This window comes from Stegodyphus dumicola, chromosome 3, assembly GCF_044657685.1.
Source record: "Stegodyphus dumicola isolate Sdum_Otavi_A_Nest chromosome 3, ASM4465768v1".
In the NCBI taxonomy this organism is placed as follows: domain Eukaryota; kingdom Metazoa; phylum Arthropoda; class Arachnida; order Araneae; family Eresidae; genus Stegodyphus; species Stegodyphus dumicola.
In genome coordinates, this window is record NC_140770.1 from 134363407 (window position 1) to 134381092 (window position 17686).

The window sequence follows — 17686 nt, forward strand, 5'->3', positions numbered from 1 at the left end:
AGGTGACTGATTCTCCCTCCGCCTGCGTAAGCCGGGATTATTAATGTGCATCGTTTGGAGATCTCTCCCTCCCCCTCCCTTGATTCGTGTTTCGGATGCAGGTAAATATCGTATTCAAGGGGTGGCCGCTTGAGGTAATTATTATACAACGTTTGTCTCTTTGTGGCAACATCAGAAACTCGCTTGCAATGACCTAAATCCAGTGCTATAAAGACAATCATCTGGTTTGTGCGGAGAGAAATTTTTACTTAAGTATCTTCTCAAAGATGAATAAAACTTTGGTAAGTACTGCATTTTTAGTTGGAAGTAAATAACAAGTACTTACTTACCAGGATTATCAGTGGTAAAACTTTATTTTTCTATCGCAAACATTTTCTTTACATTAATGTAATATTTCACGCCTTTTTATGACATTGTTAATTCGCGCTTTTCCCACTGCATATTTTTGTTATTATTATTGTAATTTTTTCCAGTAGTGACTAAAAGCAAATCAAACGTGTCTGTAAAATCAATGGCTTCAATACCGTGTTTTGAGAAACCATGTGGCTAGGGTTTCGATTTAAAAGAAGAAAATTAGAAGGAACTTTTGAATACCACGCGTGCTAAGTTAAAACATCTAAAATAATTAATTAAATCATATTTTTTTATTTATATTGTTACTTTAATAATGATAGAAATGTTATAGGATAAAAATAAAAAATTCATTTCAATTTTCTGTCTTAAGTAAGCGCGTGCAACATTAATGCATTATCAATGCTTTATAAGTTTTACTGTTTTAAGGAAGCGCATGTTTCAAAAAAAGGTTTGATGGGTTCCGCAAACTGCTAAAAAATTTAAGCACAATTGGCTTATGCTAACAACATTGCTTGAGTAATATATTAATGGTAGAAGAAATCTACATGCACGCGTACACTTATAGTCGTATATATCGTTGTATATATGAGATATAATATCATAATATAAGTTCATATGTTTCTAAAATCCTTAGATAACAGTTCATAAATCAGCTATATCATAAATGTTATTTTTTATGGAGGAAAGCAAAGATTACACATTTAGCATTACGTTTATTTACGATGCATACTTTATGTTGCCGAAAAAGTATGTTAAGTTGAACTTTACTTTTATATTTCCATTCTTTAGTTTAATAATAGTCACTTTTGATGTAATTCTCAAGGGCATCGAATGAAAATGAGCAGGATTTGACCATTTAACTGGGGGGGGGGAGAGAGAGGTAACTTTTCAAAAACTCAGACTTCAAAGCTAGTTTCACGTGCATTTTTATTACATCCTCTAAACAATCTTCATTTACCAGTAAAGGAGACGGAACTACATAATTATAATAATGAAAGGAAGCATGCCCTATCAAGTTTTAATTTCGGCAATATAAAATTTATGTCTGTTATACAGAAATGCAATTTGGAGCAAAGACATACAATGGCCTTTGAGGAATTTACTCCATTTTCATTGAAGAAGAAGGATACTACATTTACCTCTCTCAAAATGCACCCACTTTCTCTGTGAAATAATCATCAGTCTTAGGTTAAATTTTCCCAAAATTTAAACATTATCCTTAATGTTTTGCTTAATTGTTTAAACAGGTATGAAATTATGAATAACAAACGTATATTAGTTCAATATGTAATAGATTTCCTGCAAAAATTTTTGCTGTGAAATAAGAGTTGCCACAAAAACTGAGCTTTCTGATGTTTAATAAGGATTATTTTATCAATGATATTTATTAGTTAATTTGATATTAATTAATTATCCTTTAAAATTAATTCTGGCTCATATTAATTTTCAAATGTACTCAGTTTCTAACTACATCGTACAAATACGTAAATGTATTTTATTATTAATTTTTATCATTAACATTTTACATGCATTGAGATTTTACTAAGCCGTATAGGGAAAAAAGATTTTTATCTCTGATTGATAATTTTTTAGATGTATCTCTTTTGTACTACACCTTATAAATAAATACAATTTTTTGTTAATTTTTTATTAGTAACTTTTATATGTATTCTATTTTTATTACGTCATACAACACATAAATTGTATTGTAATTTCTAGTTAGTAATATTTCAGATACATTCAGTTTTACTAAGAAAAGAAATAAACACTTTATCTTTAATTTCTTATTAGCAATATTTTAAATGCGTTCAGTTTTTACGATGTCGTATAAATAAATGTGTTTTATTAATAATTAGCAATTAATTAAAAATTATCTAAAACACAATACATTAATATTATTAAGATAACACCAAATATCAATTAATTATTTTTAAGGCATTATTTAATGAATCAATAATTAATTAGTGTATGATTTCATTATCTTAACGAACAATAATTACTATTTGCATTATTCAGTGTATGGTCAATAAATTATTTTTGTCCAATTACTAAAAATTATGTATTAATTTCCAAATTTATTTTCCAAATCTGCTGAAAATTAACATAGCAAAAAATATTATTAATGTGGAGTTTGCTCTCATTATCTCAGCTTGGTAGAATCCCTTTATTTTTTTCTTAAAATACTCCTGTTTAATGAATTAGCAACTATTTATTTTCTTAATAAGCTATATAAAATAAGGTTTTTCATAAAATAAATTTAAAATTTTCAATCAACGTATTTTGATGTAATGGGATTCGTAATCTACAGAAAATGTATAAATCTGAATAAAAAATAATACGAATTAATAGTAACTACAAAAAATTAAAAATATCTTAGAAAATTTCCCTGTATAAGAATAGTATTAAAATTAACTACTTTAAAATACAGAATGCAATAGTAAGATGTTTATTTTATATATATGTATATATTTATTCGCATAACTTTCATGAAAACAATATACCAAAAATACCATCGAAGTCGATATATTTTTAATCGTTTTTAATTCGTATAAATTCAGTAAAAATACCGTATGAAAAACATCATATAGTCTTCAAAATGGATTTTAGAAGTCATCATTCTAAAGTAATTGCTTTAATTAATAGCAGAATTTTCTGATTTCCTGCTTTTGTAATAAGTATGTTTACGAAATGATAATACGTTTAAGAAATTTATCCTTTCAAAAATGCAGCGACGTCAAGCATTACTAAAGGAAAAGGAATATTTTGCCTCCCCCCCTATTAGTTTCTTACTTTTCCATCTAAGGTTGATAAGACATCAGACGTCTTGGAAACACGACAATTTTCCCGCTCATGAGTGACATGGAAGACCTTGAATCACCTTTACTTTACATTTTTTTCACTTTCCTACTTATTATTAATATTATTATTTCTTACACTTAACCTTTAGAGATTGTATCACACTGCTTCGCAGTGAGATAAACAAAATTTCAAAGGTTAAATCTTTGAATCAGCCATTTTAAAGCTGCTTATTGATAAACATAACCTATAGAATTGGCCTTTGATTGCAAAATGATAAATTCAGTATAATATGTAAAAATTTTTTATTTGTTTTCAGGCTTGCCTTTTCCTGGTCATGCTTTGCACTGCCATGGCCATGGCAACATATCGCAAATCATATCACGGAGGTCACAAAATTCACTTAGGGGGAGCTGGTTATGCATATCGTCCAAGCTACGCTCACAGCAAGCCTGTTTTGCATCATGCACCCGTGCCAGTGGTTTACGCCAGAAAATCTCACAGCAAACCACACGTGACACACTACGTCAAACCTTCGTATCATCACTCAGTAAGTAGATTTTCAGAAATACAGTAATATACTGATCTGGTAACCTCCGTAAGTGAGAATTTCGAAACAAACTATAGGGTGGGTGCATAAAAGTGTATTAGTTAATACCAGGGCAAAATAGTTATCAACACGTATTTGTACTAGAGTAATGTTGTAGTGGAGAAAAGGTAATACAGAAAAAAAAATGATATGACTGTATTAATTGAAATGAAGGCATAAAGTAGGTGTTGTAAAAAGGAAATATCTTAGCTGGTAACAATGTGACAGTTATAGGTCGAAACCAGACCGGCATCTGCGCATTTTCGAAGATGCATTATAAGTAACGCTAAGCCTTGCTGACTATTAAGCTCTGCCTCAGTTTTGAGGGAGACCACCCAGAGAGCCTGTTCAAGGATATCCCACCCCTCTTTCCCTACTAGCAACCATTCCAGAGGACTTTCAGCTCGCTATGTATTAATCTGTTTAAACCATAAGTTTCTGCAAATTCAAGTTACGCATAAATCCTTTACATTCAACAATAGTAATTTATGCTACTAAAGAATTATAGTTAAGTTGGAAGCTCAAGTAAACTTATTCCTAAGCTATTAGCACCAGTAAACATGTAATCTCATGAAAAGGTACATGATGTCAACGGTTTAGCTACTGCGCAAACTATACCACTTCATAATGGTGTCCTGGTTCATAATGGCCGCACTGATCAGTGCAAGGTTATCGATGCTGTATGCTGTTTCTTTGGGCCGGGTTGGAATCCCAAGGAATGCTTGAAAGTGAGCGATATGAGAGCATTTAAAATTCCGGTAAGCTGAAAATCCTCTCAAGGGTTTATTGGTAAGAGAAAAGAAGGGTTTGTTGGTAAAAGCTGAGGAACTTCAGACTCATTCGCCGAGGGTTTTCTCTATCAGAATCGGTATAGAACTGTACAAGTTATGCGATGGGACTGACTATACCTATAAACAACTGGTGAAGTTCTAATGTCCCACCCACTTCTTCATAAAGATGGCATCTTCGCTATACAAATCAGTTATTATTCTAAAAGACAGAAACTTTCAAACGAGTTTCTTCATATAAGGTGTCCACATCCTTAAGAAGATTAGTTTCTTATTTGTAAAAATCAGCTTGTATTAAGGAACAGGTTGATTTATGCTAAAGCTGTGCTGTACAGGAAGAATATGAAAAGTTTACTTGCACAGTGTTTTTTTTTTTTTTCCACATAAAAAGTATCCGCAGCTTTCTTAAAGTTGGTTTTTTCAAATCAGAAACCGATCTGCAAAGAGTGCGAATACATACCAGGACACTATCCAGAACTGGCTGAACTGCGTTAAGGACACCGGCACCCTTATCACAGCACTTTGACTAATCTTTCGCATCGGCCAGACACACCATTGCTTGCCTGCAGACAATTAATTTTGAAATTTTGTGTCGCAAGTAGCAGAAACACTTAGCGAACATTACCTTCAGTTGCAGTCATGTGCTGTGGAATTCGTAAATTTTAATTAATTGGCATTTAGTTGTTTTCGAATGTTATTTCTGTGGTAGACAGCATATTAACCTGTAAGGTCAATGTGAGTTATTACACACTGGCCATCCAGTATCGGTTCACAAATCAGTTACAAAGAGCAATTTTAAAAGGATTCGATATACTAATCATTTAATTATCTATCGGCTCAATGGTTACAGTACTTGGTTTATTGCCGATATAGTCCTTCCTGTCTGATTACAAAACAAAGCAGGGTATAAGTATATAAAATAAAGAATAATTTGTTACGAAATATTATCATAAGAACATCCTAGGATGCTGAAAATCAGTAAGGGTGATCCTTGTTAAGAAATACGCACTATGAAGGTTAGGATAGTAGTACTTATATTCCTAATGAAATTAACTTTGGTAAAAAAGTTGGTAACTTTATAAATTTTGTAATCTTCTTAGCAGCCATGAACAGGAACCAAACCTCAGATACAGTGGCAGCAAATTATCGCTAAGTCTAAAATAACAACTGAGCCTTAAGGGTGTAAAAGACCATTTATTTGAATCTTAGAAACAGAAGGCACACTTCGTACTTACAAACTCAGACAGCACTTCATGCCGAGATAACGTAGTATATAATAGTAAGTTCAAATGTAAAATTTAAATTCAAGTAGATAATAGACGAAGGCTATACATATCAGTTTAACGCGAAATTACTTAACCGGCGTAGATATTCAAATATTGGCAAGTATAATGCAAGGCCGAAAACTAAAATCTTAGCTGAGCTAGCAACCTAATAACGTAGCCTAAAGAAGCAGAATACGCTCATTCTTACAATCTAAAAACCTCATTACAAATACATGCGAGTTAATTTGCATTCTGGAAACGGAAGGAAAACGAAAGAAACGGAAGGAAGAAGTGACAGTAAAGACGTAAATCCTAAAATAACTGGTTAACTGGATGTAAAGAAACTTTACATCTTAAATAAGCTTTATGCGGTGAAAATAAAGTCTGGCGTCATAAACGATATTCTTTGAAGACAAATTATAGGAAATTAAACAAGCACTCTTTTGCAATCTTTAGCGAACTTCCATCCTCTGGCATCAAAAGGTTATCAGTTATATCTAATATATATCTGTTCCTCAAATAAATAAAAATTCTGAAGCCAATCAAAAGACTATATGTTCATATTTGTGTTCAAATCTGGAAGTTACATACCTTTATTGAAAGTGGATATTAAAAAAACTATTTTGAATTTCGAGTTAAATATTTAAAAGCCAGAATAATTTAGAAGTGGGGAAATCTCAGCAAATTCAATCACAGACGTTGAGTATTAAATTTTGAGATAAAATTTTAAGTGACCATCTTCGTTGATCTACGATTTCAAAATTCAAATACACGTGAAAGAACTTAACTTTAGAAAAGGTACTTCCCAGCCTTTTTCGCATAACCACGTCAACAACTACTGCGGAAAAAAAAGTAAAATCCACTAATTTCCCATATACGCTTGTGATGACACAAGTTACGATCGAAATGAGGGAGGGTCACGCTTTTGCGTTCTAAGAGTCTTAGGAGAAGCCCTGAACGCTGCATATAGCAGAAGATGACTACTGGTTCGAAAGTGTGTGTGTTCTTTTCTCCGTAAACTTTGATTGTAGTTCTTTATCCTTATTTCAACCCTCTTCGCGGGTTTAATATCGAACACCCTCTGTGGTGCATCTTGGACAATATTTTCGGTGACGAGACGACTAAATGTTCAATGCGTAACGGATAAAGAAAGTCTCACTTTCTAATTAAAATTATGACTGTTAAACTATAAGCAGTGGTGGCTTTAGAATGGCCGCTTTATCTAGAGCACTAAATGTTTTTTTTTTTTTTTTTTTTTTTTTTTTTTTTTTTTTTAAATCCTGTGCAAAAATTATAGATCAATCTTAGTTCCTTAGCATGTACGTGACTTTTATTTTCAATATTTCTCTCAAGGTCATAAAGCCCACCAGCGGCGGTGCAGTAAAGTCGCTGAACACTGATAGTTTCGACCTGGGTTCAATTCTAGGTGGCTGGCTGCATGGTCGTTTTCGTAGTTTTCCCCATGTGTAACGTGTATACGAGCCAGTTTCTCTTAGGAAGTCTTCCACGAAGGCATTTCTAGTCTTAGGCAGATAGCCCAATATGCGCTTTGCCATAATTAAATAAACGAAATAAAACCATTAAGGTCATAAATGAGGAAAATTCTGAATATGCTCATGTTCATTAATAAAAAGAAAAAAAATTTAAATATGATGGACCACCTTCAGACGGCTTTATTTTCGAATTTTACAAACACAACGTGAGAATCTTTCTTACATGAAATACGTGAAATGAAAGGAAAATTGTCCAGATTTCACTTACAAATATACTAAATTTCGTTATATGAATAACGGCGAAGATTATTCAACTTCTTGACATACTTCTTTCAGTTCTGCCTTTGCTGCTGTCTCGACAACAATAACAATGAGGATTATTTAAGCTTGAGGGCTCATGTGGCACAAACACGGTACCAATGGTATCTTTAACGCACTTCCAAATGAGAAAAAAATAGCATATGACTTATGATTCAGCGACTTCTGAGGCCAGATAAGGAGCATCAAATCGTGAGGTCCACTAAAAATGATGTAATGCAGTGAGAGAACACTCTAGAATACACGCTAAAAAAGGTTATGACATTCCCCAACCCCACCATGAAAGTGATCTGCTAAAATTAGATTTGTGCATCAGATTACTGTGTTTTAAAGTATACTCTTCAGATATCGAATATGTATAAGAACTATATATTTTACAAAATTATTATCTATATATTATACAAAGTCTATATCTTCCACTAAATGAAATTTTAGCAAATGAAAAGTTTGTTAAATGATTCTCAGTTCCGCGATTTCCAATAAAATTCTTGATTGTACAGTTTGCGATATTTTGATTGGTTAGTAATTTGGCCTATGATTATAATAATTAATAATGTGACAGTAATTATATAAATAATTTATTATATCGAAATGTACATGATATATAGTAATCAACTATTCTAGAACCAGATAAGTCATTGAAAACGTCTTTCCTATGCCTAGTAAGAAATAAAAAATACGCCAGAAAAAGGCAATTAAAATTAACAAAGAAATTGGCGACTTAAAAAGCAAATTTATATAAAAATAAGGAAGTATGTAAAGACTGATGACTGCAAATTTCCAAAAATCAAATCACTAGACGTATAATGATAGGAGTCCTTCGGAGAATACACTACGAATATCCTAGGATGTTAAATCTCGAAGATCTTCAAGATCTTCCTAGAAAAAAACATCTTCAGGACATATTTATAAATACCAAGACATAGCGACATAAGGAAGAAATTTTTTGGGATGTTCAAATTATGATATTCTCGATTCTCGGTATAGCCTTAGTATGTTCTGATATATTGTCACTTTCTGAGGACATTCTGTGTTATAGAGGATCATTCTGAACAATCTTGTATTTTAAATTTTGGAACTGTTGCTTCACACATGCTTGGGGTAGCCGTTGAAATTTATGTTTCAAACACGAAAATATCTTCTGATAAAAAGTACTTTCACATAAAGGTAATTCTTCAAAAGTATCATAAAGGATATTTAAATAGCGTGACAAATGCAGCTTTCTCTTCACAGTTGGATGAATCAGGGAAATTATGCAAGTTTCAACATTAAACAGAAATTATCCAGAACTTGTAAACAGTTCTAGACAAGGTATACGTGGGATGAGATCCTGGATTCAGTTCCTAACTGACTCTAGGTACTTACTATATTACTTCGCATTCTCTTATAAAATATATCCTACGCTATTTATCTAACAAATTTGCATTTGATGAAATAATTTTAATGGACGCTTTTGCTTCTTAATTACATCTATTTTTTCCCCTGTTTTTCTTTATTCCAGTTCGTACAATGCACGATTATTTCACAACAGGTATTGCGGTACATGTGTAGTTGGACACAGTCTTTCGATACGTGTGATGACAGCAGAGCAGTTGCATTCTAATTTTGATAAAAATCAACAACACAGGAATGGTTAGTTGGATACTGTGATAAGTTCAACAAAGGCTCTCTATCTAAGGGAACGATGCCTTCGTGGAGAATTCTCTAAGGGAAAGTGGCTGATATTAATGTTACACATGGGGAAAATCACGAAAATCAACCATAATCCAACCAACTCGATTTGAGCCCAGGATAAACTACCAGCATTTCGCGGTCTTAACCACTAGTTCGCTGGTGGACTCCTACAGGAATAAATCTTACATCTGTTCGCCATCCATTAATGTTTTGAAAGAGCTTTTTTACCGACAGATTTCACGCACCACTTCTCAGCCCGAAAACAAGAGTAATTTTGAATTAAACTGGATTATTTGGCTTACGGTAGAGCACAAGAGGGCTATTTATCTAAGGCAAGGATTCCTTCGCGGAGGAAGTTTTTAGAGTAACTCTCTCAAATTCATGTTACAGATCGGAAAACTGCAGAAATTCTAACGCAGCCAGCCCTTTCACTGGGATTTGAACCCAGATTAAACTACCAGTGTTCACGGATCTTACCGTTCGGGCACTTATTTTCAAGTTACATTACTTCAAAGTTCTTTTTCGAATTAAGGATGTTAACAGCATTATTTCGAGACAGCGATAATCAAAGATTTGTTGCTAGGCGCGCTTCTCCAGAGCTTTGTTATTTATCTCTGGTTTTAGGCAACACCAGCATAATATCCAAAACTGCATTATAATACATCATTGTCTCTCACTGTTGTTATCCTTCGCATGTTTTCCTCCTTCTATAATTTCCCTAGAAATTTTGCTTTATTCTAATGGTTTGCAATAATAATTTTTCTATCGTTCCGCAATAAATAAATATGTTCCTTTAAACAAGGTCCGCTTAACCGCGACCGGTTAATCCGATCCCGGTTAATGGAGAGCTGACTGTATATCGAGCGACATTATAAAGCAAAAATACCGTCTTTCTCATCAAAATAAAATATATAGCACTCTGAATCTTGTTTTCCATCGTAATGATAAAAGCAGATTGCCTCATCATGAAGTATCTGCGAGTTGTTCCGTCTGGCTTAAGAGCGAAAGGCAAAAGAAAAAAATAGATAGCGAGCGTTGTTTTGCATAGACTGTTAAACCATTTTCTTAGAAAAAAGAAAGAGAAAGGCATAAGTAGTCTTTTGACAAAAGTGACACTTTCAAACGTGTCAGAAATGGTCGTATATTTCAACATTTGCAGGAAATTGTGCCAACCAACTACTTAACATCAAGCTCACGTGTTATGTCAAAATTCCACCAGTTCTAGGATATGGAAACATAAATAATTAAATCACAAGCTGTCGCCTAAGGACAGGAAACTAATTCGAGTTTGTTAAGTGAAGGATTGTTGAATAAAGAAAAGTAACAGAGAAAATTATCACCGTTTCAAATGGCTCGTGTTATTTCCTTCAAATGGCTAATAGTCGTGTCATGAAAAAGCAAAACTATGTTGCGAATAATAACAAAAAAATAATAAATTATTAATAATAAATAAAATAAATTATAGTAAATTTACTACATCTCAGCATATTACATATCAATCAATATTGTGAAACGGATAAGAAATGTAAATGTTTGCAGAAATTAGTAACAGAAAATCTTAATTAAGAAACATCAGTGCCGACTGTGTGAAAAATGTAATTACAGTGATTGAAAATGAAAGAATTGACAAACTTATCTTTATTTTTCATCATATTTTAAATTAACTATGAAACTTACAGACGTTTGAAAAATCGCAAAGTAATCCTTCTCAGAGTAATAATCTCAACAACAATAACCGACGTAAAGGAATTTAATACATTTAGAATATACACACAAGCCGTCCTCGTTTTCCACGGAAAGCACGCATTACATACACTGTAAACTTCTTTTGTTTCTCTTTTTTCAAACACTAATTAACTTGCATAAATTATGCATTTTATGTATAAATTGAAAATAAATTTCAATTGGCAGTTAAAAAGAATTATTAGTCCAAAGGGGCTTTGTTAATGAAAGACTACTGTTTTCGTTTTGCGATTTTGTGTTGAAAACTTTAAAAGGCTGTATACATTTTTCAAATCGTTGCCACCAAATACTAACGCCTTGTATTATATTTGAAGAAATTAAATAATGAAGAATCTGCATAAATGTATGTATGTTTCTCGCAGTGTAATAAAACAAAGGTACCTAGAGCCATCCAGTTTTGAGTGACGTAACCCTACTGCGAATATGGGCATTTGAAAGCCCAAATTTGAAATTTGGAATTTGTTTTATTATCGATTTCACATTTTGTAAAACTCTAGCGAATTTTTGATTAACAAACTCAAGGATTTAAAGCGAGCGATGGCAACGTTGTACCTAAAAAAACATCTTTATCAACATTTTTCATTATTATTTAAACAATTAGTACAAATAGTAAATAAGAGGGTTTTTTTTATTATTATTTTATTGTATGTTTAACTAAAAGCGAAAAACGTTTAAAGACAGATAGATTAAGATCGCGGCTTTATTAATCCATCATTAATCTTCAAATTCATAACCAGTCTTCTGCAATGAAATGCGATAATCTGAAGTGAAAGAACATTACTTGCAATTAACTGAAAACAAAATCCGTGGTGTAAGTGAAAATATTTTGGATTATGGGACATATTGTTATACTGCGTTCCAACGCAAAATGCTGTTCGATATGCAGTCAGTCATAATGGCACATCCTTACACATGTCAGCAAGAAAGCACCTTTGAATAAAAAAGAAATCTGATGTGTACACCACATGACTTCCTTGTGCGGAATATTAAATTATATTAAATTATATGCATTCTATCACGAATTTCATTTAAATTTATTGGATTGAATTAAATCTACTTTGTCGATAGCGCATAAACCATAACGGAATGTATGCGCTCTTTAAAATTCAAAATATTTGTTTACCTAGCGATGCTTTGACGCTAGGTTCACTTAACAGCGTTACATGTTGTACATATAATAACTCAGAATGCACAAAAACTTATCTCATTTGAAGAATTATCCAGTTGTTGCCACATGTTCTATTCAAATACTATAATCAATCTAAAATGATGTATAAAAGAAATTAAGCATAGAAAAGAGAAAAAGAAACAGTTTTTCACAGACGATTCAGTATTTTTCATTCAATTGATTCAATTCTCACTTCGAGACAAGGCAAAAATACATAAAAACTCAAAATATCTATGTTAAAAATTAAAGTAAATCTTAAACACTTATTTCCTCGAATAAATTCCAGAATGGATTAAGCATGATTTAATTCGCAATAATAAAAGAAGGCGTTTTGCGAAGCTTAGTTTCTCTAGATTGGCAACAAATCCGCTATTCTGCCAAGTTTTAAATGTAAACAAACATGCCCGCCATGGCAAAAATAATTAGGTTTAGTCGCACTTAAATAACTTTTAAATTGTTGATAACTCTACAAATATTGCATGCAGATTTACTAAAGGCATAAAAACCTTAACCGGAAGGTGAGAAAAACATAAATCAATCATTTTTAAAGCAAAAAATGCACAATTTACAAACATATAAGAGTAAAGAAACAGAGTTCAGTGAGCCGGGTAACAGAGTGGATATATATATATATATATATATATTTATATATTTTTGGTGCTGCTGATTGCAACCAAAATACGAGGTTCACATCTACATGTTATAGCAGTCCTATATACAAAATTTCAACGTTCTGAGGCTATTCGTTTTTGAGTTATGCGAGATACCTACGCACAGACCCACCAAAATTCTCTTCAGAATTCATTTTAAACCAGATTTTTTTTTTTGGGGGGGGAAGAGTCTTTTATTCAGTCCTTACGTACAGATGTCACGCAAAAACATCGTTAAATTGAATTCGGATATTTTCGTTGAAATATGATGCCTGAAACTTCTCGCGATTACGATACTTCCTTTTTACTTCGTATAAGGAAGTAAAAAGGTATTTTAGATTCAATACTTTCTTTTTAATTTAAATTTAATTGCCAGACAGCGTAACAGATAAAAATAATGGGTATTTTTTTCCTCCATGTTTTGTTCATCTGATCATGCGCATTACCCTTTGCAAGAAGAATTTTGCGTGCCATGATTTAGCGTTCAGAGAAGTACGAGCAATATCAATAAAAGCATTTGGAAGTGCACACGCTTTTTGGATTTTCTTTACAATATTTCTTACAATTCTCCTTACATAAGAATTTTAGTTGCATTAAAATCATGCGCATTGTTCTTAAATATCTTTCTGTTTATCCAGGTACCTCATGCAGGATACAGCAAGCCTGTCTATTATTTGGGTGGCCATGCTAGTCATGGAGTTGCTCAAAAGCCTGCAGTCTACGCTTCTCATGGCTATGCATACAAACCAGCAGTTCATGCATATGCTCCACATGCCGTAGCGTATGCCCACAAAAGTTATCCCCATCATTAACTATCATCTCAATGGTAAGTATTTTACAAGTTCGCTTCTTCCCCCCAAGATGGTTCAATGTTAAAATACTCCTTCTGAAAGTAATAATCCGGGATTGAAATGAATTACAAAATCTAGATTGCCTTTTTTTTATTTTTAAGATATAACGTACACTGCGGAAAATTAATGTCTCGAGAGCCTGACTTAGGATATGTATTAGATTTATATATAGCATTGTTTTAATATAGGTATTTTGACACAAAATCGGACTTTTTCTGAAATAATTTGTTTTCATATTTTGATTATACGATTCAAATTATGCCTAGATATTCAATTTTTTAAAATTTAGTGCGAAATGTACGGAAAAATTCAAAAATTTATCGTGGCACAATTCTTCAGTTTGCGCGAAGAATAATTCACTTGGCGAACCTTTTAATATGTGGCAACCAATTTTCCTTTCCCTGCCATTATGCTAGAGCGGAAAAAAAAGGCACCTCATTCTTACCTTTTTACATTGTGCATGAGCGGAAAAAAAGCCACTGCGTTTCTTCTTCCAAATAATTTTAGCAAAGTGTCTAAATCCCATTTGATGCTTTATCGCTTTCAACAAATATATAAATTCACGTATATCTTCGGAAATTTTGAATTAAAAACTGTAATTTCTTGCAAGTATGCTTAGAAATACGTCTACTTTAAAATTTCGGTTAAAATTTTATAGATTATAATTCAAAAAAATTTTTGAACAATTTATAAAAATTATTTAAAAATACAAATTTTTAAAATAAATCATAAAAAATGAGTTAATTTTATTTTTAATGAAGCTAAATTTCGAAATGTGAAAGGAAGAATCAAATAAGTTTAATAAAAAAAGATATTAATAAGTATATACCAAATTCAATTAACATTGAAGAGCTAATTTTTTAAAAACTATTCGTGCGATTTTTCCAAAACTTGGTAGTTTGGCGTAATTTCAGTCATAGAATCAAAATATGGAAAAAAAAAATTGCTTTCTTAAAATGTCCGATTTTCTGTCGAAATAATTATATTAGAACAATGCTATATATAAATCTAATACACATCCTAAGTCGCGCTTTCGAGACATAAAAACGCAGGTTGAATTTCGTCAATCGGCCCGGTAGAACGGGAGATAGAGAACTGTCCCATCACCCTCCCGCGGTGTACGTCTTTACAACCGACATAGGCTAGAAATCTTAAGTTTGCCATCTCATTCTACGCATATATTGCTGTGATATGAAAAATAAAAAGCTTGAAATGGGGAAGAATTCATTCATTAATTCTTCTAAGTAGCTTTCTGCGACATGCAAATCTTCCATTTTCTTTTTGTTTTCTGCAGTCATGGGCGGATGGGGCTATCTGGAATACGGAAATTTCCTGAGGTGTCAGTGGCCGTAACACAACCCTTTCACCTGCTATGAATGGCTTCGAAACAGATGAAGCATTAATCATAATTGTGGAACTCATGCCAGAAAAAACAATAAACTTATTTAAAGAAATATATTTAATGGCATCCCTCTCCAAAGAAATATAAATTTATATAATAAAAAAATATAAACGTAATCAATCGTCTTAATACCGTCATCGTTATCTCATCGCAAATTTATAACTGTTGTATCTCATTCTTTATCCCTTAGTATAAAAGGAAGAAATTTTCATGTCCTAGCACCCCCCTTGACGATTTCATAACGATGCTCTATCATAAAGACATATAGACACCTTTATGCAAATCAGTGTTTATTCTTCAAAATAAAACCCCTTCAGATCGGCGGCTCGGCATCTTGATGAAAGTTCGGCATCGTGTATTTTCGTGTCTTGGCGAACAATGGCCAATGTGGAAAAAGGTGCCAGAACTTTTTTTGCAAACTGACCGCGCCGAACAGGCTAGCCCCATCCACCCCTTTCTCTAGTCATGCACAACTGATAAACCAAACCCTTAGTATACAAACAGTGGCTTTAAGAGACTATTGGTAATTTAAATTATATTTTTGGTTTATATAATTTTTATCTTGCATATATGCATGCATAACCGAGCCCCAAGTTTTTGGTAGACAAGAAGTGAAAGGACAGACGTGCAGGGTATTGAATATCCAACGCAAACATCTTGCTTTGCTAATACATTAGACGTATGAGACAGAAAGGCATGATAAAGCATATCAAAGAGGATTAAAAGAAAATGCTTTTAATGCTTCGCAAGTTCTTATAGATTCTAATAGTTTTTAATAGTTTGCACGAAAATAAGCAAGGTCTTATCTAAATTCTGGCTCTAAAAGGCTTATTTTTTGGGTATCTCTTATTTTGCCATGCAAAATAATTCATATTTAATCATTTGAAGGAATCAACATTTATTCATATATTCAATAATCCCCATTTAATTTATACAATTACATTTATTCCATAAAAATATACATGTATTCAAGTAATCTTCTTCTGAAACACTGTCATATAGATCCAAAGTCCGAATTACACCCTGAATTTTTTGGAACTCCAATTCTTTTAGAACCATTGGCCTTTAACAGTACCTTAAATGAATATTTTTAATCTACGTAACCAGCCCGTAGTGAAATGTAAGCAAAGCTTTTAATAATTTGACCCGTGAAGTCTTCACTCAAGTCATGGCCTTTTGCAGGTTAGGTTTTTCAATATTTTCCGATGATTTCTCTCTCTTCTGTTTCAGCGTGATTATTGATTTCCTTGAGTGGTTTCTTTACTACAATATCAAGTTTCCGGAGACAGCAATCATCCTGATGGTTTCATTTCTTGAACTATTTTTTTTTAATAGGAAATTTGTTATGTCTTTAGAATGGTAAAATAAAAAATTACATTTTTCATTTCGAACATTTAGGAATAATTCTATTCATGCAAAATGAAAAATTATATTTTCATTTTGCATAAATAGAACAACTTCTTACAATCAGAATATCTGACCAGAGCAGTAGAGATTTTAGATCAGGAAACATAAAATACCAACTGGACTCTCGCAGAGATTCGAATCGCGGATCTTCTACTTGCTAGTTGGATATGCTAACCACTCACGCCAAATATCCAATAAAATAACTCCTTATATTCCTCCAAACTTTTAAGGCTGCTGAGGAAGGGAACAAGACCCACTCGACTAAATTTAGATGAAAACGAATTATCGTCCATCACATTTTAGTCGGATGCCATTCTATAGAACATATGCTATTTGAGTACAGGAAACATGAAAAATTAGCCGCGCCTTCCCCAGTCTTCCAATCGCAGATCTTTCACTTGCTAGTTGGAAATTCTAACCACTTACACCACGAGGAAATGCACGGGGAATGCAATGACGTTTTACTACTATGGTCTTTTGCACTAATCGGCAAAGTTTTTTTAATATTTTTCCCCAACTCATATTATAATTTTTATAATTTTCCCATAAAACTGAGCTCAACCCCCTCCACCCCCCCAAAAAAACACCTGCTACAATACATCAGTTGAATCAAATGGTTTTAAAGTACGTTTTATTCTTATACAAATATAGGAATTTTATTGCATTGATTACCGATACCTTTTTTCTCATTTTTCAGGAAACTGAGGCTTCTCCTGCTCTTACGAATCCGAGACCAAACGTAACTATCTTCAGGGAAAACTTGATACATCATTGATCCTTGTTATTTTTAAAATGTGCAATTATCTTTTGAAAAATAAAGCACATTTGCAGGAAAAAAATTCTTTTTGCTTATCTCATTTCATATTTGACATAAAATGTTCTGAATAAAATTATACCTAAGTAAGTATTTCATTAAGACTAAACTTTAGCAAAGGTTAAAATAAAATAAAATCATTTTCTGCCTGAAGTTACAAATGGACCAACTGGTTATTTTATTCATCACATACATTTTTAGCTTAAAGTTAATTATAAATAAAGTTAATAACTGAAGTAAATTATAAATTATTTAACATCTGAAAAAAAAAAGTAATAATACAATTTACCTGAAATAAAAGGTCCGGTGACATTTTGGGCAACTTTTGAAAATATTCTGACAATTAAATGCACAAATAACTAATTATTATATTA

The 17686-nt window shown here is 32.4% G+C and overlaps 2 protein-coding genes across 2 annotated transcripts in view; one reads left to right on the top strand and one right to left on the bottom strand.

The window, feature by feature from the left end:
- LOC118204104 (cysteine-rich secretory protein 2-like) overlaps positions 1-17686 on the bottom strand; it is a 134340-nt gene that overhangs the window by 113168 nt on the left and 3486 nt on the right. The window lies entirely within an intron of this gene.
- On the top strand, positions 18-17337 carry LOC118204105 (uncharacterized). The gene is made up of 4 exons (XM_035376426.2): positions 18-281; positions 3470-3700; positions 13477-13664; positions 17196-17337. The coding sequence occupies exons 1-3, from the start codon at positions 267-269 to the stop codon at positions 13648-13650; spliced, it is 420 nt and encodes a 139-aa protein (XP_035232317.2). The 5' UTR covers positions 18-266; the 3' UTR covers positions 13651-13664; positions 17196-17337.